General features: G+C 48.3%; 2 protein-coding genes across 3 annotated transcripts in view; one reads left to right on the top strand and one right to left on the bottom strand.

Annotated features, from left to right (window-relative positions):
- Window positions 1-42: 42 nt before the first annotated feature.
- LOC132910426 (regulator of chromosome condensation) lies at window positions 43-2,537 on the bottom strand. Of its 2 annotated transcripts, none has more exons than XM_060966112.1 (6): window positions 2,414-2,537; window positions 2,175-2,258; window positions 1,451-1,830; window positions 1,002-1,368; window positions 643-915; window positions 43-535 (listed from the first exon to the last, which is right to left on the bottom strand). In XM_060966112.1, coding segments are annotated over exons 1-6 (1,296 nt in total). In that variant the 5' UTR covers window positions 2,415-2,537; the 3' UTR covers window positions 43-344. The 2 variants fall into 2 exon arrangements, with proteins under 2 accessions (XP_060822095.1, XP_060822094.1); XM_060966111.1 differs by having other exon boundaries at window positions 2,366-2,527.
- Window positions 2,538-3,468: 931 nt separating this feature from the next.
- LOC132910422 (hemicentin-1-like) overlaps window positions 3,469-25,418 on the top strand; it is a 104,299-nt gene continuing 82,349 nt past the window's right edge. Inside the window, exon 1 of the mRNA XM_060966106.1 lies at window positions 3,469-3,837. Coding sequence (XP_060822089.1) covers window positions 3,780-3,837 — 58 coding nt within the window. The 5' untranslated portion in view covers window positions 3,469-3,779. The remainder of the gene's footprint in view (window positions 3,838-25,418) is intronic.

Raw genomic sequence — 25,418 nt, 5'->3', positions numbered from 1 at the left:
TTGTACAACAAAAACGATCTTTTTTTCTTTTGTAACATATGATTTGTAAGTAGAAAATTGTTTATTTCATCGTAATACATAATTAAGTAGAAAAACTAGCAATACAATCAAAAACTCAGTCGATATATAAACACATGATATTTTTGGTAGCACAAAAAATTATGTACAAATTTAAGTATCATATTAATATTGAAATTACGTTATACCGTAATATTCATATTTTCTCCTTTAGTGCAATTTTTGTTTAAGGAGAATGAAAATTGTTCTTCGTCCTTTCGTTGTCCAAATTATTATCACATCATGTGTGAAACAGTTCAAATTTCAATTTAAGGAATTATTTATTGTTAACCAGCAGTTTTCTCCTTTACTGGATGAATTGTTGCTAATGCTAGTGTATGTTGTCCTCCACCTGCAACTCGTATCACTGCTTTCCCCTCCAATTGCTTTCCTTTGACTAATGTAGGTATCTCAACATCTTCTTCTTCTCCTGTACCTAACTGGCCACTTGAACCCATACCCCATGAATATAAATCTCCTGTATACAGACATATGATAATACCATATGTTTCAAAAGATGACAATAATAATATTGATAAAGAAGCAACAAAATAAACTACGATGGTACCAAAAGAAAAACTCTACCTAATTCAGTAACAGCAAAAGATTGCGCACTGCCTGCTGCAATGTCAATACATTTAAAGGAACTTAAGCTAGGAACTAGTGTTAATTCTTTTGCATCCAAGCAATTAGATCCTAGTCCAAGACGACCATATTCTTTACGTCCCATAACAAATACTTGACCGGAATCATCTAGAGCAATTGTATGATGTTGTCCGCTACTAATGTGCCTCCAGGTCTTTCCACTAAAGGTTTTTGAAATTTGTGGATGAAAATGAGTAACAGGATCTTTCAAGCCTAAAATTTTTATGTGATATTTAATTAAATCATACCATAATGATTTTTAAATCAGTATTATTTGTTAATATTTTGTTTGAACTTACCGATTTGATAATAATTATTTAGTCCAAATACATATATATCCCCCTTCTGATATTCTTTAGCAAATGTACAGTATGTTCCGGCCCATATATCATCAAATTCTAATTTCTTAGTAACTTTAAATTCAACTAATCCAGGAGTTAATAAAGGTCCCATACCATGACGGGTATTTCTACTAGCTGCTCTAGCTGCTACTCGTCCTAATTGACCTTGTTCTCCACATCCACACGTGTATATATGCCCATTTTTATCAAGTAATACTAAGTGATCAGCACCAGACGCTATTTTAACTATTTTTACATTAGGCAGCATTTCTATCGGGAACCGTTCGTTTCCATTTAGAGTTAGACCCATAGTGCCGTGAGAATCCTACAGAGAATATCGTAATTTCTTGTCATTTATTTCTTAAAATCATAAGTGGATTAGCAGTTAAAGCAAAAGAAAATTATACCCTAAAGGAACCCCATGCAAATACTCGTCCATCTTCTAGTAAAGCAGCACTATGAGAATCCCCAGCCGTCACCTGAATGGCTTTGCCGGGTAGGTCAACAGAGTCTGGTTCAGTTTCAGAACCATCTTTAGACGTATCTCTCCCCAATGCTCCTTCGTCATTGCAACCAAACGTTAATACTCCTCCAGTTTGTCTTAAGCATACATTGTGCATACCACCAGCTGCTATAGATACGACATCCTGATATCCAGGAACAGTTGCTGGACGTGTTTTTTCAACAACTTCCTCTCCTAAACCAAGTTGTCCAACATCGCCTTGTCCAAATACTAATAATACGCCGCCAGTCGCAGATTGTCGTAAATCGGGTTTCACAACTAATTCTGTGAAATGCATGCGAGTGTTTAGCTATTTTACGGTATTTAATTTAGTAACGTAAACAATTACATTTGTGCCGATCGACATTTGCCTCAGGACACGAAATATTCGCGGCACTATACAGAACGATTATTAAGACAATTTCACGAAATTTTTTTTTAAAGATACTAGTATACTCCCACCTGCCAACTAAAACGGAGCAATAATTATCGATCGTGGAACACATTGCTTAAACACATGTGCGTCATGGTTTTGCACTTTCAATAAGATTTTTTATGCTAATAAATTTTTCACCGCCAAAAATATACTCGTAAAAATATTAGCTAAAATCGAAGAAATAGCAACTTACCTTGCTTTTTTCTTATCTGTTTTGGCTCCCGTTGGCTTTTTGCAGGAGCCGAAGCTGGTCGTTTTGTTGCTTTCCTTGGCGGCACTAAAAGTATATCAAGGTTATGTTTACAAATATATGCATAAAACCTTTTTTATGACAGTCATGTATGGAGAAACAACCGATTTTAATATCGCCATTCATATACGTACTAATTTTGCAAGATAATTGTTTTAGAAATGGAATATATAGCGCCTTACTGTTGGTTGGCGCCAAAAAGTTACAATGCTGCTGAACTCGTGGCTGTTGCGCAACTCACCAGAGGCGCTAATGTCTGGATTTTTTTAACACACGAAAACTCGTCACGTTTTATATCTTTGGCTGATTTTCAACTATAGATCTCACTTCCGACGCACGAAATGCAATTTTCGTAACGGAAATTCTATCCCTTCCTTCTTCGATGGACGGTTCGTATAAATGGAAATGTTTCGATCCGGTTTACTTTGGTCCGGTAAACTGTTGAAATCGCAACAAGTACCTTTCATTGGTAAGAATCGCTTATGGATAAAAATCGATTATCATGTCGTCCCTGACATGCTCGTATATTTACATCATCGGATTATAGTATAGCTTTGCATTGCAATTATTCGCTTAATTTTTCCTATATATTCGAGGATGATTTTAACGATACGTCCAAGTAATTTGTAATTTGATAAGAATTAAATATGTAAAATTATATATTCTTTGATAAATTTATAACACTAGGATATAATTTCCTCTGAGATTTAAAAAGTCGTTTCTTACCTTTATTTGCTTGATTTTGTCGATAATAATAAACATACTATCGAATACGAAAATGACAAGTGGAATACAGATTAATTTAAGCGTACAATTTGAATTGAACGATAGCACGAACTAGCGATAGTCGACATAATGCATAGTTAGATTTTGCGCCAAACAATTTCCATCGTTTGTTTTGCCACGGTACTTGATAAATTCGCACGATGCGACACGAGGCGACTATCTGGTAAACACGTTTACAAAGATAGCGAAGTTCTCGCGGGTCCTTTGGTTATTCGGCGCGATAAATTCATAATTCTTTTAGCAAGGTGGTGCGCGGTCACGATTCACGCTACACTGCGAATTAGAAGAGAACAGACGGTAAGGGGTCTTGTCGGGGTTGATATCTCGTGGATAACGATATGCACCAAGTGAATCGACGAGAGAGGGAGTCTAGAAAGAGGAAGAGAGGAGGAAAGTGGGGTGGATTTGAACCAGAGGGGGGCTGGCCGGTTATCAGAGGGGTCAGATACGTTGGTGCGCGCCAGTCGAAGCCGAGACTTCGTCCGCGCAACTACTCGTCGAATTTCTCTGTTGAACGGTCTTTTTCGTTCAAACACTTTCGACTCGTCGATTTATTGCGTCCTCGTTGTTGTTTCTTTTTTTATTTCCTTTACGTCCTAAGAATCGTTTACGTCTATTCGATCGCGATCGTAAAAACTTTCGACATTCCCGGCTTTGTGTTTACTTTTAATTTACGTTTAAAGGAACGAACAAATTGCACCAGTTTGGACAGTCGAAGGTTTTACGGTGAGGAAAGCAGTTCATGTAGAAAAATCAAGAATCATGACGAAAGTGCGCCAGTACAGATTTCTCTCGCTCCTCGTGCACATCTTGCTTGGCGGTGAGTTTAAAAAGAACATTCCTTTTCCAGTACGATATCGTGCTAAAAGTCGAAATGTTTCTTTTATCTTCTCTTCTTCTCTTCTTTCAAACGAGAGCGAAACTTTCGACGATGAAGCGTCACGCGAACAGCGAGAATTTAAAATTTCTGATTATCGCGCGTGTCGAAATTCGCGCATCTTCGCACCACGTATTCGTAAAATATTTATCGCGGTACTCGGTGCCAAGCATGCGGGTCGTAAGCGATAAATACACGAATTTGGAAGTTCCCGTCGGTTGCAGCGCAGCGCATCGATCGTCCAATTCGTAAGACTTGTTGAGTCGCACCTTAAATCTTACGCGCGAAGCTGCATCTACTCGGGAACAAACTTATTCCGTCCGACACGATCTATTCGGGGATCGTCTTTAATCGAATCGAATAGACTCGAATATGCGCGCAGATATGCTTGAATTCTCTCAATCGAGTTAAGTGGCTTCGTAAATGCGCTAAGCTGCGCATCGTTCTACCAAGGCTTGCACGTGCTTTTAAGAAGTACGATACTATAGTGGGAAGAAGGTAATAGAAGAGGCGACGTATTTTTGCACTTTGTAGATCTTCCAGTTCTTTCCAGCACCGAGATCGTCCGATCGGTAGAATCGACGCCGACTATTTTCCAGATCTTTGCATTTGAATTTCCGACGTATTTTCATTCCAGGCCTATCTTCGCTTCTCTCTTCTTCCTTCGATTTTTCGCGATCGTCGTATTGTTCGTTCGAAGGAAGAACCTAAGAAGAAAACGATTACAAAAGAGAAGAGCGAATGAACACAAGGCGCGTTTCGGTGTATTACACCAGTCGGAACAAGGCGATTATTAAGTTTTGTTTCGTACGACGTGATTTCAAATTCGACGTGGCAATGGGAAACGCGCATGGTAGAAGGTAAACGAAAAGCCAGGAAACGGCATAGTCGCTCGTATAAATATATAGAGAGGCGGGGGCAAGGCGAATGGGCAATCGGTCTGTGAAAGTACGAACAAAGGTACCGAGCGAACAGGAAAACAAAAAGGGGGGGAGGTGGGAAAAAATAAATCCACAACCCAGTTTTCTCGTTATCAATCATTCTGCCGATATTTTGAAAGTACCACTAACATCGGTGGAAAATCCACAGGATGGACGCCACGGTCCAGATAACGTTCCCGGGAATTCGATAATCGTGCAGAGGAAAGAGGATGAGAAGCTTCGGCCGTTCGGCCTGTCTCGCGAAATTCTATTTCTCCGAGAATGTTTCCGCGTTAACGAAACTTTGAGGATCGGCGAATATTGCGGTCTACCTGGCGTAACAGTCGAATGGAAGTTGGCAAGTTTATTTTATTTGATCGCGGTGCCGACCAGGTCGATTCGATTTTCCTCACCGCAGAACGACGTTCAACGTTCTCTGATTTTTATCGTCGATTAGTGCCGGTGCCGACCGGTTTCCAGAGAAACCATCGTTCCTTCGTAATGGCAATCGGCTGCAAGTATCTCCTCGTTTGTCGAGATTCGAATCATCTTTCATTCAACGATAAAACGTTAGCCGGAGGCAATGGCGAGGGAGAAATGTATATTTCGCGAATCGCGGCGAGGTAAGGGTCGAAGGAAACTAGTAGCAGGTGCGTACGATTCGTGCGGGGCGAGATCACCGACTCAATTAATATCGAGGACGCGCTTCACGGCTTAGGATCGGATTACTCGCTCGAGAAAAAGAGGCAGAGAGTCGACTGTTCTTCTAGGAAAGAAAAACAACGTGGAAAGAAAGGAGACCTTTGGAAGTAGGTGGGAGCGGAGGACACAGGGTGGAAGGGTGTAACTGGTAGGAATAGGAGAACTCGCTGAATATGCATGAAACAATCGCATATCTCATGCAATTAGCCGAGGCAATTTTTTCCTTCTTTCGTTTTCTTTCGCTCGCTTCAGCTTTTCCCAACTTGTCTCCCGTCTTTCCCTTGATCCGTTGGTTCGTCTCGTTTTATCCGAAGAAAGCAACCGAAAGTTCGATTCGAATATTCAAATTGCATTTTGAATAGCGTTGATACTCGGTTTCTTCCAGTTTCTTTGCCGCTGAACTTCGCCTTTGCTATATTCTTCTTTCTCTTCTTGCCGTGTTTCTCTTTCTGGTTAAAAAATGTTGATTGCGCGAACTTTCTCGCAGCTTACCCAGTTGATTTTTCGTAGAAGAGCAGACGCGAAAATCCTATGTCGGCGATTGGAGAACGATGGAAAGTATCGCGAAAAGGCTCGGTGTCTTTTAAACATTAACCAGCTTAGAGCGCGCTTTAATGTCTTTCGTCGGTAGAGGAAGGAAAGGAAGAGAGAAAACGGACGCGGTACGAAAACACGTTCCGTTGACTCGGCAAACATTTTGTTCGCGGCCCTCCATCGATACCTCGCTGCCACGGAACCCGAACGCTTTCGCGTTTTTCTCGGGAATCTCGTTCTTTTTGGAGAAAAAGGCGGCTTTTCCGTTTGGTAAAAGAGCACTCCGTGACTCGCGACTTACTGTGTTCTCAGAAAACATCCATCGCGTGTTCCATCGAGCCAAAGTTATTTTTACGCGCGGTTCTTCCCCTTATCGAACGTTTTCTAATAATTTGTCCGACTTGTTCGGATGCTTTTAACGTCGATAATCTGCCAACCTCTAAGAAAGATATCGTCAAACAACTCGAGGCTCGAGTACGAGATTTGGTGGCTACGTTCTGTCGTTCGGAATTTCCCATACGAGATACGAATTCGAGGAGAACGACAGGTAGAAGGTTCGGCTCGAACAACTTTCCCTGCGATTTTGTTGGAAATTTGCGGCCACGCATGGATGACAAAATAGCCTTTGTGCCAGTACCTTGCTGTTAACGAGTATTAACTCTCGCACGAGGAAATATAGGTCAAAAGTTGGCCGCAGAGTGATGAAACGGGCCGCTGGCCAGCCGGATGGGACCACGAAACGGAGTTAGCCATGATTTTCCACCGGTCCTGCTAGTTTCAAGTCCAGTTCCGAAGTCTGCTTTTGCCGGTTCTGTTTTTTCAATTTATGCGATTTTCCAGATTTTTTTCTAAATATCTCTGTCCTGATCTTCTTCGAGTCATCGCGATAGCGATTCTCCTTCCGCGACCTCACGGTCGTGAATATTTCGTTCGAAAGTTAGAACGCGAGAATGCTCCCAGCTAGCTGCTCACGTTGAAATCGAAACGAGTTCTCGTCGGTATACGATTTCGCGTGGAAGATCGAACATAGTTTGCTGTTTTTCTCGACGAGAGCAGCGCTTTAAAACAGGATATCCGAAACGCGAACAGGAGGACATTAGACGCGCGTCCCAGAGGATTCGAAACAGGATTGAATTTTCCGAACGATGACAAGGACCACGATGCTCTTCCGCTTTCATCGAACCGATTCGATCGAGAGAAGATTGTGCCCGGTTGTATTTGGGAGTAGCGACGCAACCTTGCGTCGCAGCCGGCGCCGAAAGAGTACGTAGGTTGAAAGATTGATCAAACCAGGTCGGGGAACGTGCATTCGCGAAGACCACCTCGTACTCTAGATTTTTTACTCGCGCGTTAGCTGCTCGCGTGAATTTCGGCCTCCGAATGCGCGTATCTCCTCTGAAGCGACGAACCAAAGGCGGTCGAGTCGTCGGAGGGCAGCTTTTCCTTTGTTCTGGACGCGACGCGAGCCATTTAATAGGCCGTAACCTGTCTCTGCCTGCTTTGGTTCCGCGGAACGGACACACATTCCTCTGGTGATCGCGCGTCGTTTCCTCCTGAAACCGTAGGACGACGGCCGACCACGCGATCTCGTCGAGTTAGCTCGATAACGAAGAGAGTCCGATGTTTCGTTGGTCGATCTTGTTTCGTCGGCCGATTCGATTCTCTTTCGCGCGGAGTCGTGAAAATATCCGCGTGGCCGGTGAGTTGGAAACGCGGAACGTCGGAAGCGCTGGAAACAATTACATGGCCAGGAACGTTGGTAGCAGAGTGAATTATACGGGAGCCGAGGGTGGAATATGGCGTTATCCGGCTTGTCCGGCAATTTGAAAGTCTAATGCGAGCTAGAATGATTTTTCTGAAAGGGGTCGCGCGGCCTGCCGTGTTTCGCTTCGTGCCATCGCCACCTGTTGGGAGTGCGAATCCCATAAACTCCCCCCCAGTTAGCCATTCTGTTCGTAAACAATTGGAAGCTTTTAAGTAATTGCTACGCTCGTCTTGGAAACGCGCTCGGAACAATCGCATCCCGTGCTCTCTCGTCGGCAATGGTTCTTGCTTCGTTTCGTATTCGTTCGAGCCTGCAGCCCCCACGGACGTGCAATCTTGTATCCGATTAGCCTGGATCTTGAAACGGAGATAAAACGAACAACGTTCTCCGTGAATCGAAAGGGCGATCGTCTTCCTTCTAATGAACTCCCGGTACCCGTCCTTGCCTCTATGGACATCGGACAACCGAGTTTAGCCCGTTAATGTTAATAGGAAAACCTATATTCCTCTCTGTCTCCCTGCCCCTTTCTCTCTCTCTCTCTCTCTCTTTGTACTTTAATGAGACACGTTGTAATCCTCGATTCTGATTTTCACGAGCCGATATCGGCGGTGGTGGTCGACAGTGTTTCCATGGCAGAAAATACCGACGGATCTACAGGCTTTCCTGTTAATCAAGTAGCGGTTTTAAACGGCTTGTTCGGTTTACGCGGCAAGCATTATTGTCGCGGCTTCTATCGATTTGCGTGCGTTATTTGCTTCGTTTTCCCAATGCGATGAAATACCTTGCCTCCTGCCACCAGAAATCCTATGGTAAATCTGCACAGTGTATAACGAAGTCGTAAATTAAATCGTCAAGTCGTGCCACCGATCGGACCGCTAACAGCAAGGGTCGCGCTCGGTATCCTGATCAATTCGGTCTGACGAATCAGAGCAATTTCATCTGTCAAAATCCATCTCGCTGTAGATAAATAGCAGAAGAATCGCAGGATTCTCTCGAACGAAAATTATCTTGAAAGTTCTGCGGCGTTGGTTCTCAGCTGCGTTATTTCGCGAACGTTTGCCGTGCAGATCGCGATCCGACGTTTTTCTCTCTGTTCATCGCGAAAGTATTCGCTCGTTTCGTCGACTCGATAACGAAAGGAATGCGAATAGCGCAATGTGTTTTTACGAAGTTGGAGGTAATTTTGAAAGAGAGCGTGCTACGCGCGTCACGTGGGCGATACAACGTCGATAAATGTCTTTGCAGTAAATAAATTCAAATGGATGCCTCGTAAAATAGTTGTCTGTCCCGGGGGATTGTACTTTTTTTTTTTTACGTCCAGCGCGGTTTTATAGCGAAAAACGAGCAACTCTCGACTGCAGCAGCAGATAACGGCACGAGGGCGAATCAGAAGTCACCGCGTCGACGACGCAAACGTCGATCGTAACTCGCAGTTTGCCGTTCGACTTTGGCTAACGCCTGCATCCAGACGAAATGTTTCGATCGCGTACTTTGTTTTCCATTTCCTCCTCTCTTCTTCCGCCTGCCTTTTTCTCTCGCTCCGTACTTTCTCGCCCTCGTTCCGTCTATATCCTTAGCCCGATGTGTTGCGCTTTTCCAAGATATATATTCTCCGGACAGATTCGGTCGTCGCAATACGAGTTTATGTCCAAGGAAACTGTAACTGTAGTTTCGAAGTTGCGCCACGTGCTTTCGGCCGTAACAGCTGAGCAAACAATCGACAGACGCGATGTATCAGATTCTGAAAACGTGTCTCGCTTGAAACGCTAACGGTGCGAACGCAACGAAGAAGTTTCCTCCGACTCGGTCCGACTCGGTTCCGACTATAGTCCGTCGCGCTGTCCATAAAGTTGCAGATCATCCGCCGGAGTCGAGAGTTTTTTGCGAAATCGGGGAAAAATCACGCGACGCGAAAACAGGAGGCACGAAACTTCGATCTCGTAACGGAGCAAACGTTTGCGCGAAGATAATAGGAACTCGCGGTAGGTGGATTTAAAGCAGGCAAGGAAGTTTACGTAGTGGCGTAGCTGCGGGATTTAAAGTTCTCGCTAGGAGGTTGTAGCACATTCTGTCGTAGTTTATGTCTGTATGTGCATCCAACTCCCGTTTGGGACCGCAACAGCTGCGCTAGCCTGCGCCGTGTCACTGGGAATTACGACAATTTTGAAAAACTGTTTTTCCATGTTTACGCGACCATCGCGCGCTCCCTTCGCCGCTTCTGCCGTCGTATCGTCGATGGAAATCGTCTCCTGTTATACGAACGCGAAACCTTCTGTGCAATTTCAAATTGTAACGCGATCTAGAAGCCAGCACGAATCGCAACGATTTTTCATCTTCCCTTAACGCGTTTCGACGCAATTGCATCGACCCACGTGTACGCGTTCTTCGTGGTTCGAAAGTCGATTGGCGAAAGGAGCGCGAGCCTCACGGGGTATAGCGTAATACGATTGTCTTCTCTCACATAGCTAGTTTCAAAAATAGGACGGTGGAAAATTTTCAAAATCGATGTCTATCCCTTTGCTTAATCGCCATCTCCGATGATAGACGCAACGTTATCGTTAATTAATCGCGTACGCGATAGGAATCAAATTGGGGCTCGTTATATAAATTTACGTGAAAGGACACGGACGATGCACGTGTAACGCCCGTCAAAGAATATCCTGGACACGTGAACAGGCGATGGGGACGCGAGGGCTATCGAAAGTCCGTTTTGCGAAACTTTCGAAGGAATGTGTCGGTGGGAGGACGAAGCAACCGAGGTTGGCGAATAAAGAATCACGCGGGCCGAACTATGCAGTTCAAGTACATCCTCTTCGGAAAGCTCGGGAATTTCAAACATTTCCAATAGGGCGCGCCGGACTGTGGCACCGTGATTTATAATTCCTAACGCGCGATGGAATTATTAATGCGAAAAGTTCTCGAGGAATTGGGTCTCGTTGGCTGTCGAAATCAACGCCAGGTATCTTGCTTCCCTTTTCGCGAATCCGGCCTCGAACTAGCTTTTCGTTAAGTCACGCGAATCGTCGTCGTCGAAACGTGGCGGAATTTTACGTGGCGAGATAAAGCGGTCGATATGGAACAAAGAAGAGGCGTCTTAGCTAGTAATCTGAAAATTTGCCACGTTGACGACGTTGAACTGTGCGAACGACTGTGGCCAACTCGCAGCAGGCAAAGGGAATCTGGAATAACGCGCGCTAATTAACGTAGTAATAAAGTTTTTAAGGTTCGTAAACTGTCCGATAGTAGCCGGCGGATCGTGGTTCTTGGTGGAAAGTCGAGTCGGTATTGTCTCAGAGGAAACGCGGATTCCTCGCGGTGTTCCAGGAATCTCGTTTCTCCGATAATTTTTCCCAGACAATACGATGATTAATTTTCTCCTAATTAGGTCGAAGGCTTTGCCGGTGGACGAGCGCCGGCTGAATGTTGCGGAGCATCTGCCGCGACGTTCCTTTTTATCTTTCAACATACGCGATCCGTAATGTTCGCACAAAAGGTATAAAATTACAATTCCATTTTCACGTTCTCCGATCTAGTTCGTTCAGCTGGCGGCTTTTCAACCATCGGCTCTCGTTCTTCGACGAATCGTTTTTCGTTAGATGTTTACCGGCGTTTGGAAGCTTGACGCCGTAGCGTCAACCGATCGGATGATCCGGTTGGTCCTGATTGCTTCTTGCCGAAACGTCGTTGTTCGCGGTCCAAGAGCCGCGACCTTACTATATCGAAATCGTATTCCAGAATAGAAAAGTCTCGTTGTTTCCCTCGTCTCAACGGACATTTCCACCGCCGGGCATTTACAATTTCCAAGGTAAAAGGAATTGAATCGATCGTGTTTTCGTAGAATAACGATAACGGGTAGCGGCGAATTGCAAGCAGCGAGAAATTATTCGAGGCAATTGAACCGTGTTGTTTGATCGAAACAAACGGGCGTTTCCGCGTTTCGGGGTTAGACGAACGCGAGTAGCTGTGCCATCGCATCGGCAAGCTGTTCTTGGCAAATACGAGGAATCGGTGGCAGTCGAGCGAGCTTGTTTCCGGGGAAGCAGTGGGCAAATCGAATCGAAGACAGCGACTGGACGAATCGTATAAATTCTTAAGTTCGTTGGTTCTCGTTTGGTTGGAAGTTTGGAGCTGTGCACGTACCTTTTAACGTTTGCTCTTGCGTGGCTTGCATCCGGTCCCCGTTTCGCTTCGACACACTCGTCACCGGCTCGAGATCGATATATCGACGGACCGTGAAATCGTCGGGAATTTTCGATCGGTTGTCGGTCTCTTCCTCGTTCGTGCAGAAGCGTACACGAAAGACGGACACAGCTGCAACGAAAGTCGACAACGACGTCCGAACGATGCAGCGACGTTTCGCGTTTCCGTTTTCCACGCGAACCGATGATCGATCGGTGGCGCAACAAAGTTGCGGAGGAACGCTAGAACCGCGAGAGGAATCGGACAGAAATGAAATTACGTCGGAGGGTGGTCGAAGCGGTTGCAGACTCGCGTTAAAAGGAACGTTCGGTGTCGATTAATCGAATTCTTTCCGATCGCCGTGGACTGCGGAAATTCGCGTGGGTCGCGAGTTTACAGAGCTCTGTAAATCGACCGAGTGCAACGATGTTTTATCGTCGAAGGGAGCGAAAGCGTGGGCAGGCAAGCGAGTGTTGTAACTTTTGTCACCCGGCGCGAGCCCGTTTGTTTGTTTGCCCTCGCGTTTGCTCGGCCTCGATCTTTTATATTCCCCGTGAAATTTTATTTATTCGTTCGAAAAATTCTCTCTGTCTTCCTGTTTCTCTCTCTCTCTCTCTCTCTCTCTTGTGACCATCTCTCGTTGAAATAAAATAACTTCTCGATCCGCGCGGAACCTTCCGGCCAGCCCGACTCGATTAGTTGCTCGTCGCAGTTTACGACCGTTACGATTTCTATTTCTATTTTCACTACGTTGCTGGCGGATCGTTCTGTTTGATCACGACGACGCGAATACATCGCGAAAGATTCGTATACTTGGGAGCGGTGAGCGCAGGTACCGGCGATCGGCGCGGATCAATCTGGCGACGATATTGTGACAATGGGGGTTGTCGGGGTTGTCGGGGATGCCGGGGTTGCGAAGTGTGGGCGCAACGGCGTTCCGTCGATTATCGGAACGTCTGTTTTCCGAGCGAACGATTATCCCAGCCAAACGACGCATTCGGAACACGTGTTCGCGCTCGGTCCCTCGATCCCTCTCGCTCTTGCTCGCTCCCGCTCGCGCCTACCACGCATGAACGGGGACAGAGGCATTGTGCGCCGCTGACTGCCTCTCGCGACCGGGATAAACTGGCTAATGATCGCCTCCTCTCCTCGCCACGCCTCGCCGCCGACATTCAATTTGGCCGACTTTCTCGCGATATGGGTCGAAACCGAGCGACACGCTTCTCCCTTGGACGTGTTCCACGTCGAAAGTTTATCGAACGATTTTTCGCCAAGAGAATAGGCGTTTCGTGGCCAGTCATACGCCAGAAGCAAAAACATCGGGAGGGAAACAGCCCAGGTCACCCCCGACTTTCGCTAGCTTCGTGACCTTTCGAAAATTCGATACGTGTTTCGTTTCGGTCCGTTAGAACATCGACGAACACGTAAAAAGCGCCTGGATACATCGATCAGTGCGATGTTCAAAGCGATTCTTTTGCCACGTGTTTCGCCAGTGGCAAGGGACGGTTCTCGATCGTAATAGAATATTTTTGAACCGGGCCAAAAGAATTACGCTCGAACGAGGTTTACAAAAACGACTATACGATGGACGTACCGGTTGGGTTGGGTAGATGTGGACGGCAGGTTCACGCTGATCGCAGCTTCTATAAAATCTCGTGTCCCTGTAGCCCAATCACCGGCGTCGAGTGTTATGTAAATTTCCAACGGTACAATCGTAGCCTGTCTATGACGCGCCAGATAGCGGTAATCACGCGATGTCGTTCGTCGATAAACTCTTGCTGTATGCTGCAGGCAACGCCGGTGCGTTTCTTGCGTCACATTCGAGCAGCGTGAATTTTTAAAACCGTGCCCGATGACCGTCGTGCTCCCTTCATTTCGAGGAAATGCGAGGATACGTCGAACCGCGAGATTAACGACAACAGCGTTTATCGATAAGCGGATCAACCGAGCTTTCTGGAAAAACCGGAAGATCGGGACGATCTTTTTTTTTTTCACAATTCCGCTGACGAGGAAATTGCATCCATAAGGGCTCGTTCGGATTACAGGAAGGCAATAATACGAAAGGAAGCGACGAGAACCGTTCCTCCGGTTCTCCAACACCGCGCATCATCCTTATCTCGATGTTCCTCGCGCCGAATGCCAGCCGCGATAATTCGGCGCCGTTCGAAATCCAGCATCCAGGCTCGATCCCTGGTAATTGAGTTAAGAACGCGTAGTATGATCGATCGAAGCTGCGGTATAACCCGCTGCCGTGATTCAGTAGACGTTCGTCGAATCTTATCCTTGTGGATCTTTTAACGTAGCACGTTGGCACTTGAACGTATTTAGGCGAGTTTAGACGATGCACAGCGTCGACTTATCGCTGGCTGGTTCGCGTTTCCCTTGATCACAGAGACAGCTCGGGGATTCTAGGAAATACACCGTTGGACAAGAACAATCGAAACTTGGCCGGCAAGTAATCTAGTCGTTTCAGCTTCGCGGCCGAGGCTGGCTGCTCGCGGCACTCCGTCTTCCGTTAAACGGTTCATTTCCCGTGGGGTGTAAATCAGCATTGTCGCCGGTATCCGTGCACAAGCGCTTTGCTTGGAAAGTTTGACGATCCCGGAGTATCGGATTAACGAGTCTCGAGGAACTAGACACTGCGCGGATAGGGACAGGTCCGCGTAACGCTCGATTGCCCGCCCTCGTGCACCAAGGGAATCGATAGCCGACAGCCGGCAAATATTAATTAGCCATCGAGTGGGAACGGACGCGAGGCAACGCGGCGTTGTGTAGCGATCCGAAGAAAAAGCGGTTCTATCGGTCGTCTTTCATCCGCGCTTTTCATTTCGAAACTTTACGACACGCCGATCAACGTCCTCTGGTTTCTAGTCTCAAGGATGACAACATTATCGTGCCACCCACGCAGCCCCGCTTCTCTAACTTTCGCAGTCAGCCTTAATGAAGAATATTTCTCAAATGAAAACTGTCGGTACTCTCGTTCAGCTATATCGCATCCTCGGGAAAACAGGATGATACTCCATACAGCGGCCAATTCTCGCCCGACAGTTTCCAGACGATGCTCCTGTATTTATTCCATCGGGATGAAAATTTCGGTAAACTTCGCACGTGTCCTCGAGTAGTTGTTAGTTTTTCGTTTGTTCGCCTTCTTTTCTTCTTTCTCCCACTCGCAGTTTCGTCTGCATGGAAACGGCGATTTTCGCGCGAAAGAAACATCGTCTCCATCGAGAAGCTCGGAGAAGACGGCGAAAGCTATACGAACCGATGAATCTTGGTACCTGGAATCGAGCCGGAATTCAATTTAGGTATGCCGCTAATTGGTCGGATTAGCTTCCGTTCCGCTGTGCACCGGTAACGATCCAAAGCCGCGCGAAATTCGCTTTATTAGATGAGCAAATGAAGACACGAGGCAGACGTAAATTTGCGTTTTCCGCGCGAACCTCCGTCGCCGAATCTTCCCTCCGCGTCTTCTTAACGGTAATTGCCCGCTCTTAGAAAAGAAGTATCGTGCCTTGCCGGTGGTCCCGTTGTCGCGAGTGAATTTTAACTCGACGAAGTGCGGTCAGCGGTATTTCGGTAATTGGCATCTTAACTCGATATACCGTTGCCGTTTCGTCGAGAGTCTCTCGGACGCAATGGGAAAACCTGGGTTCGCGAAGCGCGCCCTTTTGTCTTTCCCTCCTTCTAATTGCGTTTCGTTCCTTTCTCCAGCTTCGAGTCGCGCAACAATACGCCAAGACAAAGCGGTGGCCGTCCCTGGTTCGCGTCTTTCAACGTTCCACGGCGTTTTCGTCGCATGTCGAGGGCAGACTTTGGGCGGTCATAGGCTGGTCAGTGACCAGTCTATATAACCAAGAGAGGACCGAAACTCGTGGCAAGGCAACGAACTCGAGCGAAATTCGCGAAAACGCAGTCAGGTCGCGGCGGTGTTGCGATTCACGAGACCTGGTTAACGTGTTGGGTGGCAAATTTATGACGTCGTAACGCGAGCGCGAACCGCGACGCGATACGCCGGACGTGAGATCGTTTCCTTTCAATCTGTCTCCCAACGCCACTATACCGGATTAAACTACCACGCGTGTATCGCTCTCGGAGACACGGACTCGTTCGAGCCAAGCATCCACGACTCGTCCACGATTACATCGCGTGAATTTCACGCTCCAACTTTCCAGCGTTTGCGAAACACCGTACGCGTCACGAGAGATCCTGACACGAACATAGGAGAAGGTACAAAGGAAACCCGTGACGACGTAACGGTCTTCGTCGAAGCAAGACGTTTCGTCGAAAGACTATCGAATGGATTCGTGCATGCGTGGCAAAGGGGTCTCTTTCTTCGATTATATCTCGTTTGTTGCAGACCGTCGGAGGCGTAGTTTGCCGAGTGCGCTTTGTCGCCTGACAGAGCAGCCGCGACGGTTCGTATCGACGATAGCGGATCGCGTCAACGGGAAGTCACGTACAGGGCCGTAAATCACGCGAGCTTCGAAGCGATGCGAGGTTCGGCCACGCCGTTTAGCGCACGCGAAGGGGCGAGCGATCGCTCGTCTGCCTTTTGCATATTTATGTACACGTACGTATTTGCCGTCTGATTTTTGCTGCTGCGCCTACACGCGTTCCGCTCGTGTCATTTATAACCCGCGGTCTCCTTTTTCTCTTCTCTTTTTGTTTTCTTCTTGTTCGTCCGCTTTTTCGGCGAAAACTTACCGGTGAAAGCTTTTCTCGGTGAAAGAGCGAAAGCACCGCGGGCTAGAGAAAGAGAGTTTGGAATTGAAATGGTGATCTCGTAGTCGTACCGTTTCTATGGATATCTCTTCGCAGGGGAGACTTTGACCGCTTGGAAAATTATGCGGATCTTTGGTTAGAATTCGTGCTCGATCGTTTGCAATGCGGTTGTTTGTTTAGCCCGAGAAGAGAAGCACGCGAGCGAAACGGCTTTCGATCGAGCATCGCCGTTCGCGAAAAGTTCCCATTACGCCAATTGATTTTAATTAAAACGAGTTAACTCGGGTGGAAAATTTTCTGGTTACGATGCACGATCTATTTGTCGGAGTATTATTGGGCGTCTATGAAGGCGAGAAAGGAGAGAGAGAGAGAGAGAGAGAGAAAAAGAAAGATCGCGCCGCCCGGCAAAGCGATTTCGTTTTAATCTCGCGGCCAGAATCGTCTGGGATACTTTGTGCAAGTGCGCGCCGGTAGTAGCGTTGGTCGCACGGCCAGGCAATCTCAAAGAAGTCAAATGAAAGGGAATTAAAAACCCGGCGGGAGTAAGGAGAGAGGGAAGTTTTAATGGGTTCCGAAAAAAAACAAAACAGCTGGAAGAAGTTTCTCGAGAGCGAAAACAAAATTTAATTAAAGCAAGCCGACCGTCTAGCGGCTTAAAGAGCTTGCACCGGATATGCCGCTATTAAATTCAAACCTGTGAATCCTCTTTGCTCGCGAGACCGGAAGCTTCGTCCAGAAGCGCGAATAACGCGTCGTACGGACGTTATCGTCGCCGTCGTCCGACATCCTTGTCGAACGTTATCCGTACACCGTAGAGACGCTATCGAGTAGTTGCCGCCCCCGAGGCTTTTTCACCCTCTCGATCCACTCACCATTCCAAACACCCCGCAGTTGAAACATTGTTCCCAACTTCCGTGCTTGCGACGACTACGAGCATCGGTCCGCCACGAGGGCAAGAGAAACCGAAGGAAAGTGGCAACCAGCAGCCAAAGGGTGGTAAAGTATCCAGAAGGGTAGGTGGTGTATACTCGTGTACACCCTAGGACGCTAGCTACAAAGAGGGATGCAACATCGTTCCCGGTGAAGGTACCTAGCTGAATCGAACCGTGCGGGGGTTAGACACATGCGGGTGGGTTAGATCCATTCTATATAAAAACAAAGGGCTGATATTTTTCCTGACGCGCGCGAGGACGTGGACGCGACTGTATCCTGTCGGTCCGAGTGCGCAAACATGTTCCATTTTGTTCACGCGTCTACGTCTACGTACACACGGCGCGTATATACGTCGGTACGTACACGTTGATCGTTCGAGGAATTTATTTGAAGATCTCAGAGCTGGGACGGGGAACCTTAAAGGCAAGATGTTCGAGGATGACGAAGCGGTGTACCGAGGGTTAAAAATTTGTAAAGAAGCTTCGTATATCGTTCGCATATGCGGGTGATCGATTTAGGCGAGAATGGAACTTTGCTATGAAAATTCGTCGTCTAGCGTCTTCGATCAACGCGAGATCAATCGTCAGCTTCGCTTCATCGGGACGAAAGTCCGTGGAAGATGTTCTAGAAGTCCGGCCAACGCGGCGTCGAGTCGTCGGCGCGGAGTCCGGCGAAATCGATCTCGGTAGCCGGAGCGTAGAAGAGGCGCGCAGGTTTTCGAGGCGAATACGAAAAGCAGAGACGAATCGAGAGGGCAGGAAAGCGGGCAGCTACGGCGAAAAAGTTGGGCCAAAGAGGAAACCGCATTTCCGCCTTTACGCTCTTCCACGGAACTCCCGAATATCGCTGATAATTCGTGGTACTTGGGCGAAAGTTGCGCGAGCCCGAGCTTCCTTTCCTTCCCTTCCCTTTATTCGCCAGATTACGAGGGAAGGCTTTTAAAAAAATTTGAAAAGCCTGCCGCGAAGCGCTCGGCCCCGAGAGCGACCAGGCCCGACGCGTCGATTATCCCACCGGTAATTAAACGATCCGCCGGTCGATACTTGTCAAATTAGTAATTACCGAATGTCCCGGTAATTATTCGCCGTTGTCGTTGCCGCGGCGTGGAAAATCGGTAGGTGGAGCGCCGTTTTGCAAATTCGAAGCAGTTCGTCCGACAGCGGATACGTGACGGGTCCAATCTGAAAAATGTAAGAGTCGCACGTAAAAATCCTAGCGCAAGAAGCTTTCCAGGCTTTTCCCAGGGAAATTCGTTGAAAGAGAATGTCGGGCGACGCATTGCCGCGCTGATTCTACGCTAGTCATTTCCATATGTATAGCACGGGTCTCGAGATTAACATATTCTCCCGCTCGTTACAAGTCTCTCTCCCCCGCCGTCCTCCTTTTTTGCTAACGTTTATTTCGCTCTTCCGCTCGGATCCCTTTAATTCTCCATGCGTTCCCTGTCGCCCGCCATATTTTGCATATTTATTTGTACGCGTATACGTAATTTTCAGTATCAGCCGAGGGGAAATTTTCATCGAATTCTCGATTAAATTGGCAATAACGAGCAAACACGGCTCGAAACTATACGGAGCTTGCGTGAACCGTTAGGTATCGCGTCAATATAAAACTTCGTGGCAACCGAGTTGTTAAATCAGCCGTCGCGTTACGACCAGTACCAGCCACGTTCGTTTCGTCAAAATTCTTGGTTTATCATTCTCGCACCGGCTTTTTCCTCGCGTAATACGCGGACGTTCGATTCCGGAGACGATCGTTTCCGCGCGAGCAAGCAGCTCCAAGATTTTCAGGATCTCGTGTCCCTGGAGTATCCTCTCGAAAACGTTTCAATCGTTCGTTCCCCACGCCGCCGCCTGCGGGAACGATGGAGTGCGGAATCGTGCGACGTGGAGAAGGAACGAGCGCGCTAAAAGCGTTCGCCGAAAGAGAGACGTGTGTCAGAAACGGGCCGCGTCCTCGCAGTAGGAGAGCGCGTCGTCGAAGAGCATTCCGCTGCATTTTTCCGAACGATCGACGCTCGACAAAACTTTTCCCTCTCGTTCGTCTTTTCTCTCTGCCCCTTCCCCTAACCTAACTCCCCCCGTCACTCTCTCTCTTTCACTCTTCGAGCCCTTCTTCTTCTCGTTCTCCTATTCTTCGCCACCAGCGAAAGAGCGGCGCGTCGTGGTGCGCGTACGTGACGCTGCATTTACATAACACCGCTGCAAATTGTCAATGCAGCCGGCTTCGAAAATAAAATATGCGCCGCTGTTCCCCGCAGAAACGGCCGAGTCTAGGAACATCCGCTGCCTCCGACCACGGGGAAGCGTCTTGGCGCGAGGATAGGCGGATGGGACGAGGGGGGGTAATGGCGAAAGGGTGCGTCGTGACTCTGGGGCGAGCACATGGTTGCTATCCCCAGCTGCATCGAAGCAGCCGGAAGTGTTGGGGGCTTGGTACCGGCGTTCCCATAAGGGGGCGTGTGATTTAAGGGGTTGTGCAGACGAATAAATTTCGCCGAGTTTCAGCGGCCGTTCACGGAAAAGATGCCTAGAAACCTGCACTCTTCGCGAAAAACTACCTCCCGTGTGCAGTTTCTATTCGACATGCGTATACTTACGCACGCGTCTGCGATTATCGCTTGAAACGAGGGAAAACGGAGAGTAAGCTGCGTATGGTTCTTGCGCCGTTGTTTCTCACGAGGCGTTCATGTTCTCTCGCTTCCGGCGTCTTTTTTTCTTTTTTTCTTTTCGGATCGGTGAAAGGGAGAAGATGTTGGAAGGTAGAAGTGGCGGGTGGATGGATTTTCGATTCTCTACCGCCGTTTGTTTCTTTTTTCAGCCGGCCTCCTACCGTATCGTGCAATTTTTTTCAAACTTTTTAACGACGAACGAGCCACCTCCGCCGTTGTTTATCTTTGGTCGACGGCCGCGCACAAAAGCTGTGCGAAACTTGCACGCCGCTATGCCTGCACACCTTTGCGTTTTTCCATTCTCCCTGGCCGTTGGCTCGAGTCTGTCCGCCGGAAACCCACGATCCTGGGCAAAGTTCGTTTTTCTCTCGCCTTGCCTGGTATTGCAGTCGCGTTTTTTCCAGGACTCGTTCACGGTCATGGCAGGTTTACGGCTATTTTCCGCGACGATCCCGCCCGGACCTCCGCCACGAACAAATCGGAGCCACGATAAAAGTTGAAACGCCCGGGCTTTACGAGCGGGTAGTCGACGACGAGTTTTTCCGTCGCGCCTCGCTGGTCGAAGGACGCAAAAAAGCTCGGCGACACATGCCGAGATTCCCGCTAGGCGTTTTCAGGGTTTTCCTGAACACACGCGTATTTGTCTTCGCGGGGCAAGATTTACGCGCGAGTAGCTTCGCACGCGATTCGATGCGAGCCAGTCAGGCGAACGCTCGTCGCGTACAGGTGAAATTGAACGGCTTAATCCGTGCTCGACCTCAAATTATACCGGCGCGGTTACCGGCCGTGCCTCGGCACACGGTCAGCCACGACATCGGCATTCGCTGGTTCCGTTCTGCTCCGATATCGTTTCCACGGATCGACGCTCTCTTCGTTTCTCCGAATAAAATTGCACCGCCTGCGTTCGCGCTCCTTGCGACGAACAAACCCCTCTACGTTCGATGCAGCTCTATAATCCCAAGTATCTCGATTTTAATCCCCTATCGGAAAGTTTCGATCGTTGGATCGTAGGAATTATCGTGGATTTCGCGCGAACGCATCGAATGGATTCGAAGCTCTCGTGGTTAGTTGGTACCGTGACGCTTTCGACGTGGCTAGCACCTCGAAAGAATTTGGAGGAGGGATATCGGGCCAACGCGTCGATGAAACACGTAGCACGTCCGTTCGAAGCTATCGACGTCGATGGCGATAGGCTGGGCCGGACAATCGCGTCGATGCGAAGGCGGTCGTATCTCGATTTATCCGAACGGTTCGCAGGCCGCGTTTCGTATAGACAACAACGGCGGACTGGTTCGGTCCGTTTTACTTATCTGCTCCCGATGCGTCATGCACCCTTTCAATTCTGCATGAATCGCGCTCGTACACGGTCGTCGTGGTTGCAACATATAAAATCTGGCGAGCGTTGCTGGCTGGATGGTGGAGCGGAGTGTGGTAGACGCACGCGTCGGGGTTCGGTACAGCCGTAGACGTGTGTCGGGTTGCACGCGTGGTCCCGCGGTACCGTCGTGTTGCCATACAGAGCTGACGATGCGTTTAATTAAACCGGCTGTCGCCCGTCTCTTGGCATTGTTTCCCGGGCCTGAAAAGTTCTGTCCTGGACCACCGCCCCATTGTTAAGCACAAGCTCTCGTTTGCGCGCCCGCCGCGCGCACTCCGCTCCCAACAATACCCTGTTATTTGTTGCTCATTTGACGGACAACAGAAACATATCAGTCAGTCGCTCTCACTCGCCAGCCTCCGTCATTTCGATTCGTACCGTTTGAACGAGTAACGCGTTTCTCCTCTTCTCCCCTGCATCATACTCGTTCGTTCGTTTATCCGTTCGTTGAAACGTTTCATCCATCCGTGTGGGATCGATGTTGCAGGGACCAAGGGACCGTGTCGAGGATAAGACGAACTACGCACGTACTCTCCTCGAGCAAGGAAATTAACCGACTGGTTAACTAGCCGTCGAACGTGCAGCATCTCCGCTTCCTGTTCCTCTCAATTTTCTCACGACGCGTTCGCACGGTGCTTCGTTCCCCGGTACAGCTTGCGCTCGCTCGTGAGAAGTCCGTGCTGTTTGACCCGTTCTCGAGTGTCTTCCTAACTTTGATACCTTGTTCCCGGACCTACGTGTAAGCGCGTTTCGGCTCAAGGACAAATTACAACTTTTCCCTATTACGTAACTATACTAGATTGTACTGCTCGCTCGCCTCGTCTAGATGTACGAAACGGCAGGACGAAAACGACGTAGACTCTAGAACGCTTTTTATTGAACATCCAGTTCCGTGCAATTACTCGAGAAAAATTGTTGCGTTAATCCGCGGTTTCGGAAAATTTTTCAAACAGTTGCGCGGGACGGGATACTCGATAATTAGGAGACACAATGGTGGTCGGAGAAACGGATGAAAACACGTTTGCCACCAGCTATCGTTCATAAACGAAGCGATCGTTGCAGCTACAAATGGCTGAGAGCGGGTTAATGGGAAATCGAGTAGGAAGTTTGCGTGTGCTGACGAACTCGCAAACCCATCCGTTTCCGTTCGTTCTCCTTGTAAGGTGATCGAATAGCAGAGATCGTGCAGTTCACTTAGCTTACGGATAACGTTTCGATTGATCCACCACATTCGTCGATATCGAAACGATTCATCGATTAATCGCCTATCTTGCCGTGAGATACACGATATGCGAGCAGCAATATGGCAACGCGACAACGTTCTCGGCGCTGCAGATATTTGAGAACGCAAACACTTGGATCGCGTTTGCTTTAGAGCCAATTCCGTAGCGTTAGGCTACAGAGTAATTTCTATTTGCCGCGAAATAACTTTTCGATACTCGCGACCGAATCCTCGGCTTAATATGTATTCCTTTTATTTTTTTGCCTCGCCGTTCTGTTGGCCGGTCCAGCGAGTTCGTTACGCGGCATTCAATCGCGTATCTGGGTCACCGTCGAATCCGACAGAATTGATAGTTAATTGAAAACGTTTGCTCGAGGGGAAAACTCGGCGTTGCGTCGTCGAGCGCGACCAGTTTGCGGACTTTGTGTTCCTTTGATTTTTTTTATAATTAATCGGTCGTTGGTTATAGTCCCGCGAGTAATCGAATATTTCGAGAGTAGTCCACCGGTGCAAACGCAACTTTGTTGGCGTTGTTTGCGAATTAGCGCGTAGTGGTCGGACGCGTGTAACAAAGAGGTTGCCCGATCGTAGATCGCTAGGTGCTCGACGTTCACGCAGCCGACTATCTTTTGCCCTTCGAACGTGGATGAATCGTCAGGCGGGTGGAAATGGCGCGATTCGAAAACGCGATTTCAAAGCACGATCTCGGCGGGGTTCTTGGTCGAAGCGTATTGTGTTTAATAAACCGCAGACTCGGTTCTGTTTGCAGTCTTTCGAGCACCGGTTTCAATACCGTGGGGATAAATGCGACGCATCGAGTTAACGTCCGCGGAACGAGCTTCTGTTTCCTTTGCTGCGTCTGGTTGCTTCTAGTGCACGCGCATCGGTGCAACGTCCTCGAGAGCAGGAGAATAGTCGAAGCAGGGGAAAAGCGAGTGATCGTAATTGAAAAGAGTGCCCGATTAAGGCTTGGGCTCTTTTTCCGGCTCTTCTGCTCCAGCCCGATCCAAACTACCGCGTCACTCCGTTCGTTCGTTCGTTCGTTCGTTGACTCACGATTGTAACGTCACCGTATCAACGTCGGTGTTCCGTCATCCGTGTTTAATAAGGACTTTGAATAATAAGGATTTTGTACGGCGTCGTGGCCGTAATTCGCGTAACATCGGCCCAGCGTCGCTAAAGCGATCGCGTAATTACGCGCGTTTATCAGCCGCGCGATCGTACACCCACGAAACGTCGACGAGGCAGTTGGGTCGTTTATCGCGTATATACTGTGGCGTGCAGGAAGATGAAGAACGAGCGAAATCGGGTTACCTGTTAGCCATCGGCGCAAGTTCTTTCGAGCCGTATCGATGTATTTCCGCCTCTTGCGAATCGCCGTTACGATAGCGAATGTAATAATTAGAGGGCGAGTTAAGGTACGGAGAAAACGTATGCTACTTATTGGACGGGAAAGTTGCAGTTTGTCGAGTTAGACTGGCTGGGAGTCGATAAAAGTGGGCTAGGTTTGGGATACCGATGTAGGTACACTGGTGGCGTGTCGGTGCAGAGACTCTGCTGGATGGTTTACGAGTAGATATGATGCTTTAACTCTGCGCGTTTTTAACTTTTCGAGAGCACTTTGCAGTTCGACGTTCCATAGAAAACGACGTCGCGCTGCCGGAAGCGTCGCCGACTTTCCGAATGCGCCCACGGTCTCGCGGTAACGACCATTTAGCTTCTCGTCTCGCGGGGAACCGTCCTTTCGTCCAACTTTGTTCGTGTTCCTTGTTCGCCGATCGTTCGACGAAAGACAAGCAACCAAGTAATTATCGAGACCTCGGTACCGCTCCTAAGTTCGCTCATAAGCGTCTTCGTTTGGCTGCATTCGCGCGTCGATCGAGAGAATTTGCCTGGAGGTCGGATGGTTCGTTCGAACGGTGGCTACGCCAAGTATAGACGACGAATATTCTCGTAGTCATTTTTTGTCGGTCGTTCGCTTCGCATCGGAGTACAGTGTTTTCGAGCGAATCGCCTCGATTCGATCGCATTCGTTTGGAATGAAAAATCACGGCGAGAAAGCGACCGCGCAATTAGAAGGAGAGCGTGGCAGATTCGTCTTTGATTCGATGACGCGTGTCTAGAGTTAACGAGCTGCCGGTGGTCGTCTCTTATTCCGCGGGCGAATAGCAAGCGGTTTTTGTACGCGGTCGAACAGTAGATGCGTCCATCTCTCTCGACTTTTAATTGGCGCACGATACCACCATCGCCGTTTCCCGGATTCTCTGATTTTTTCGGTGTACGTAGAGCTTCTGAATTTGACAGGACAGTGCGTCATCGGCCGACAGTTTACACGGGACCGCAGAATGGACGGGCGTGTATGTGCATGCAGCCTCTAATATAACGGATTACGATGCGCTCTCCCTGTCGTTGCTGGTCTGGTCTCTGGCCTCCAGTCCGTCGGTGCTTTCGGTGCGGATGCCGATATGCACGGGAGGACGAGCCGAGTCGATGCGCCC

This window comes from Bombus pascuorum, chromosome 9 (assembly GCF_905332965.1).
Source record: "Bombus pascuorum chromosome 9, iyBomPasc1.1, whole genome shotgun sequence".
Lineage (NCBI taxonomy): Eukaryota > Metazoa > Arthropoda > Insecta > Hymenoptera > Apidae > Bombus > Bombus pascuorum.
Note: the sequence above shows the minus strand (reverse complement) of the source record. Positions and strands in the feature narration are given on the sequence as shown.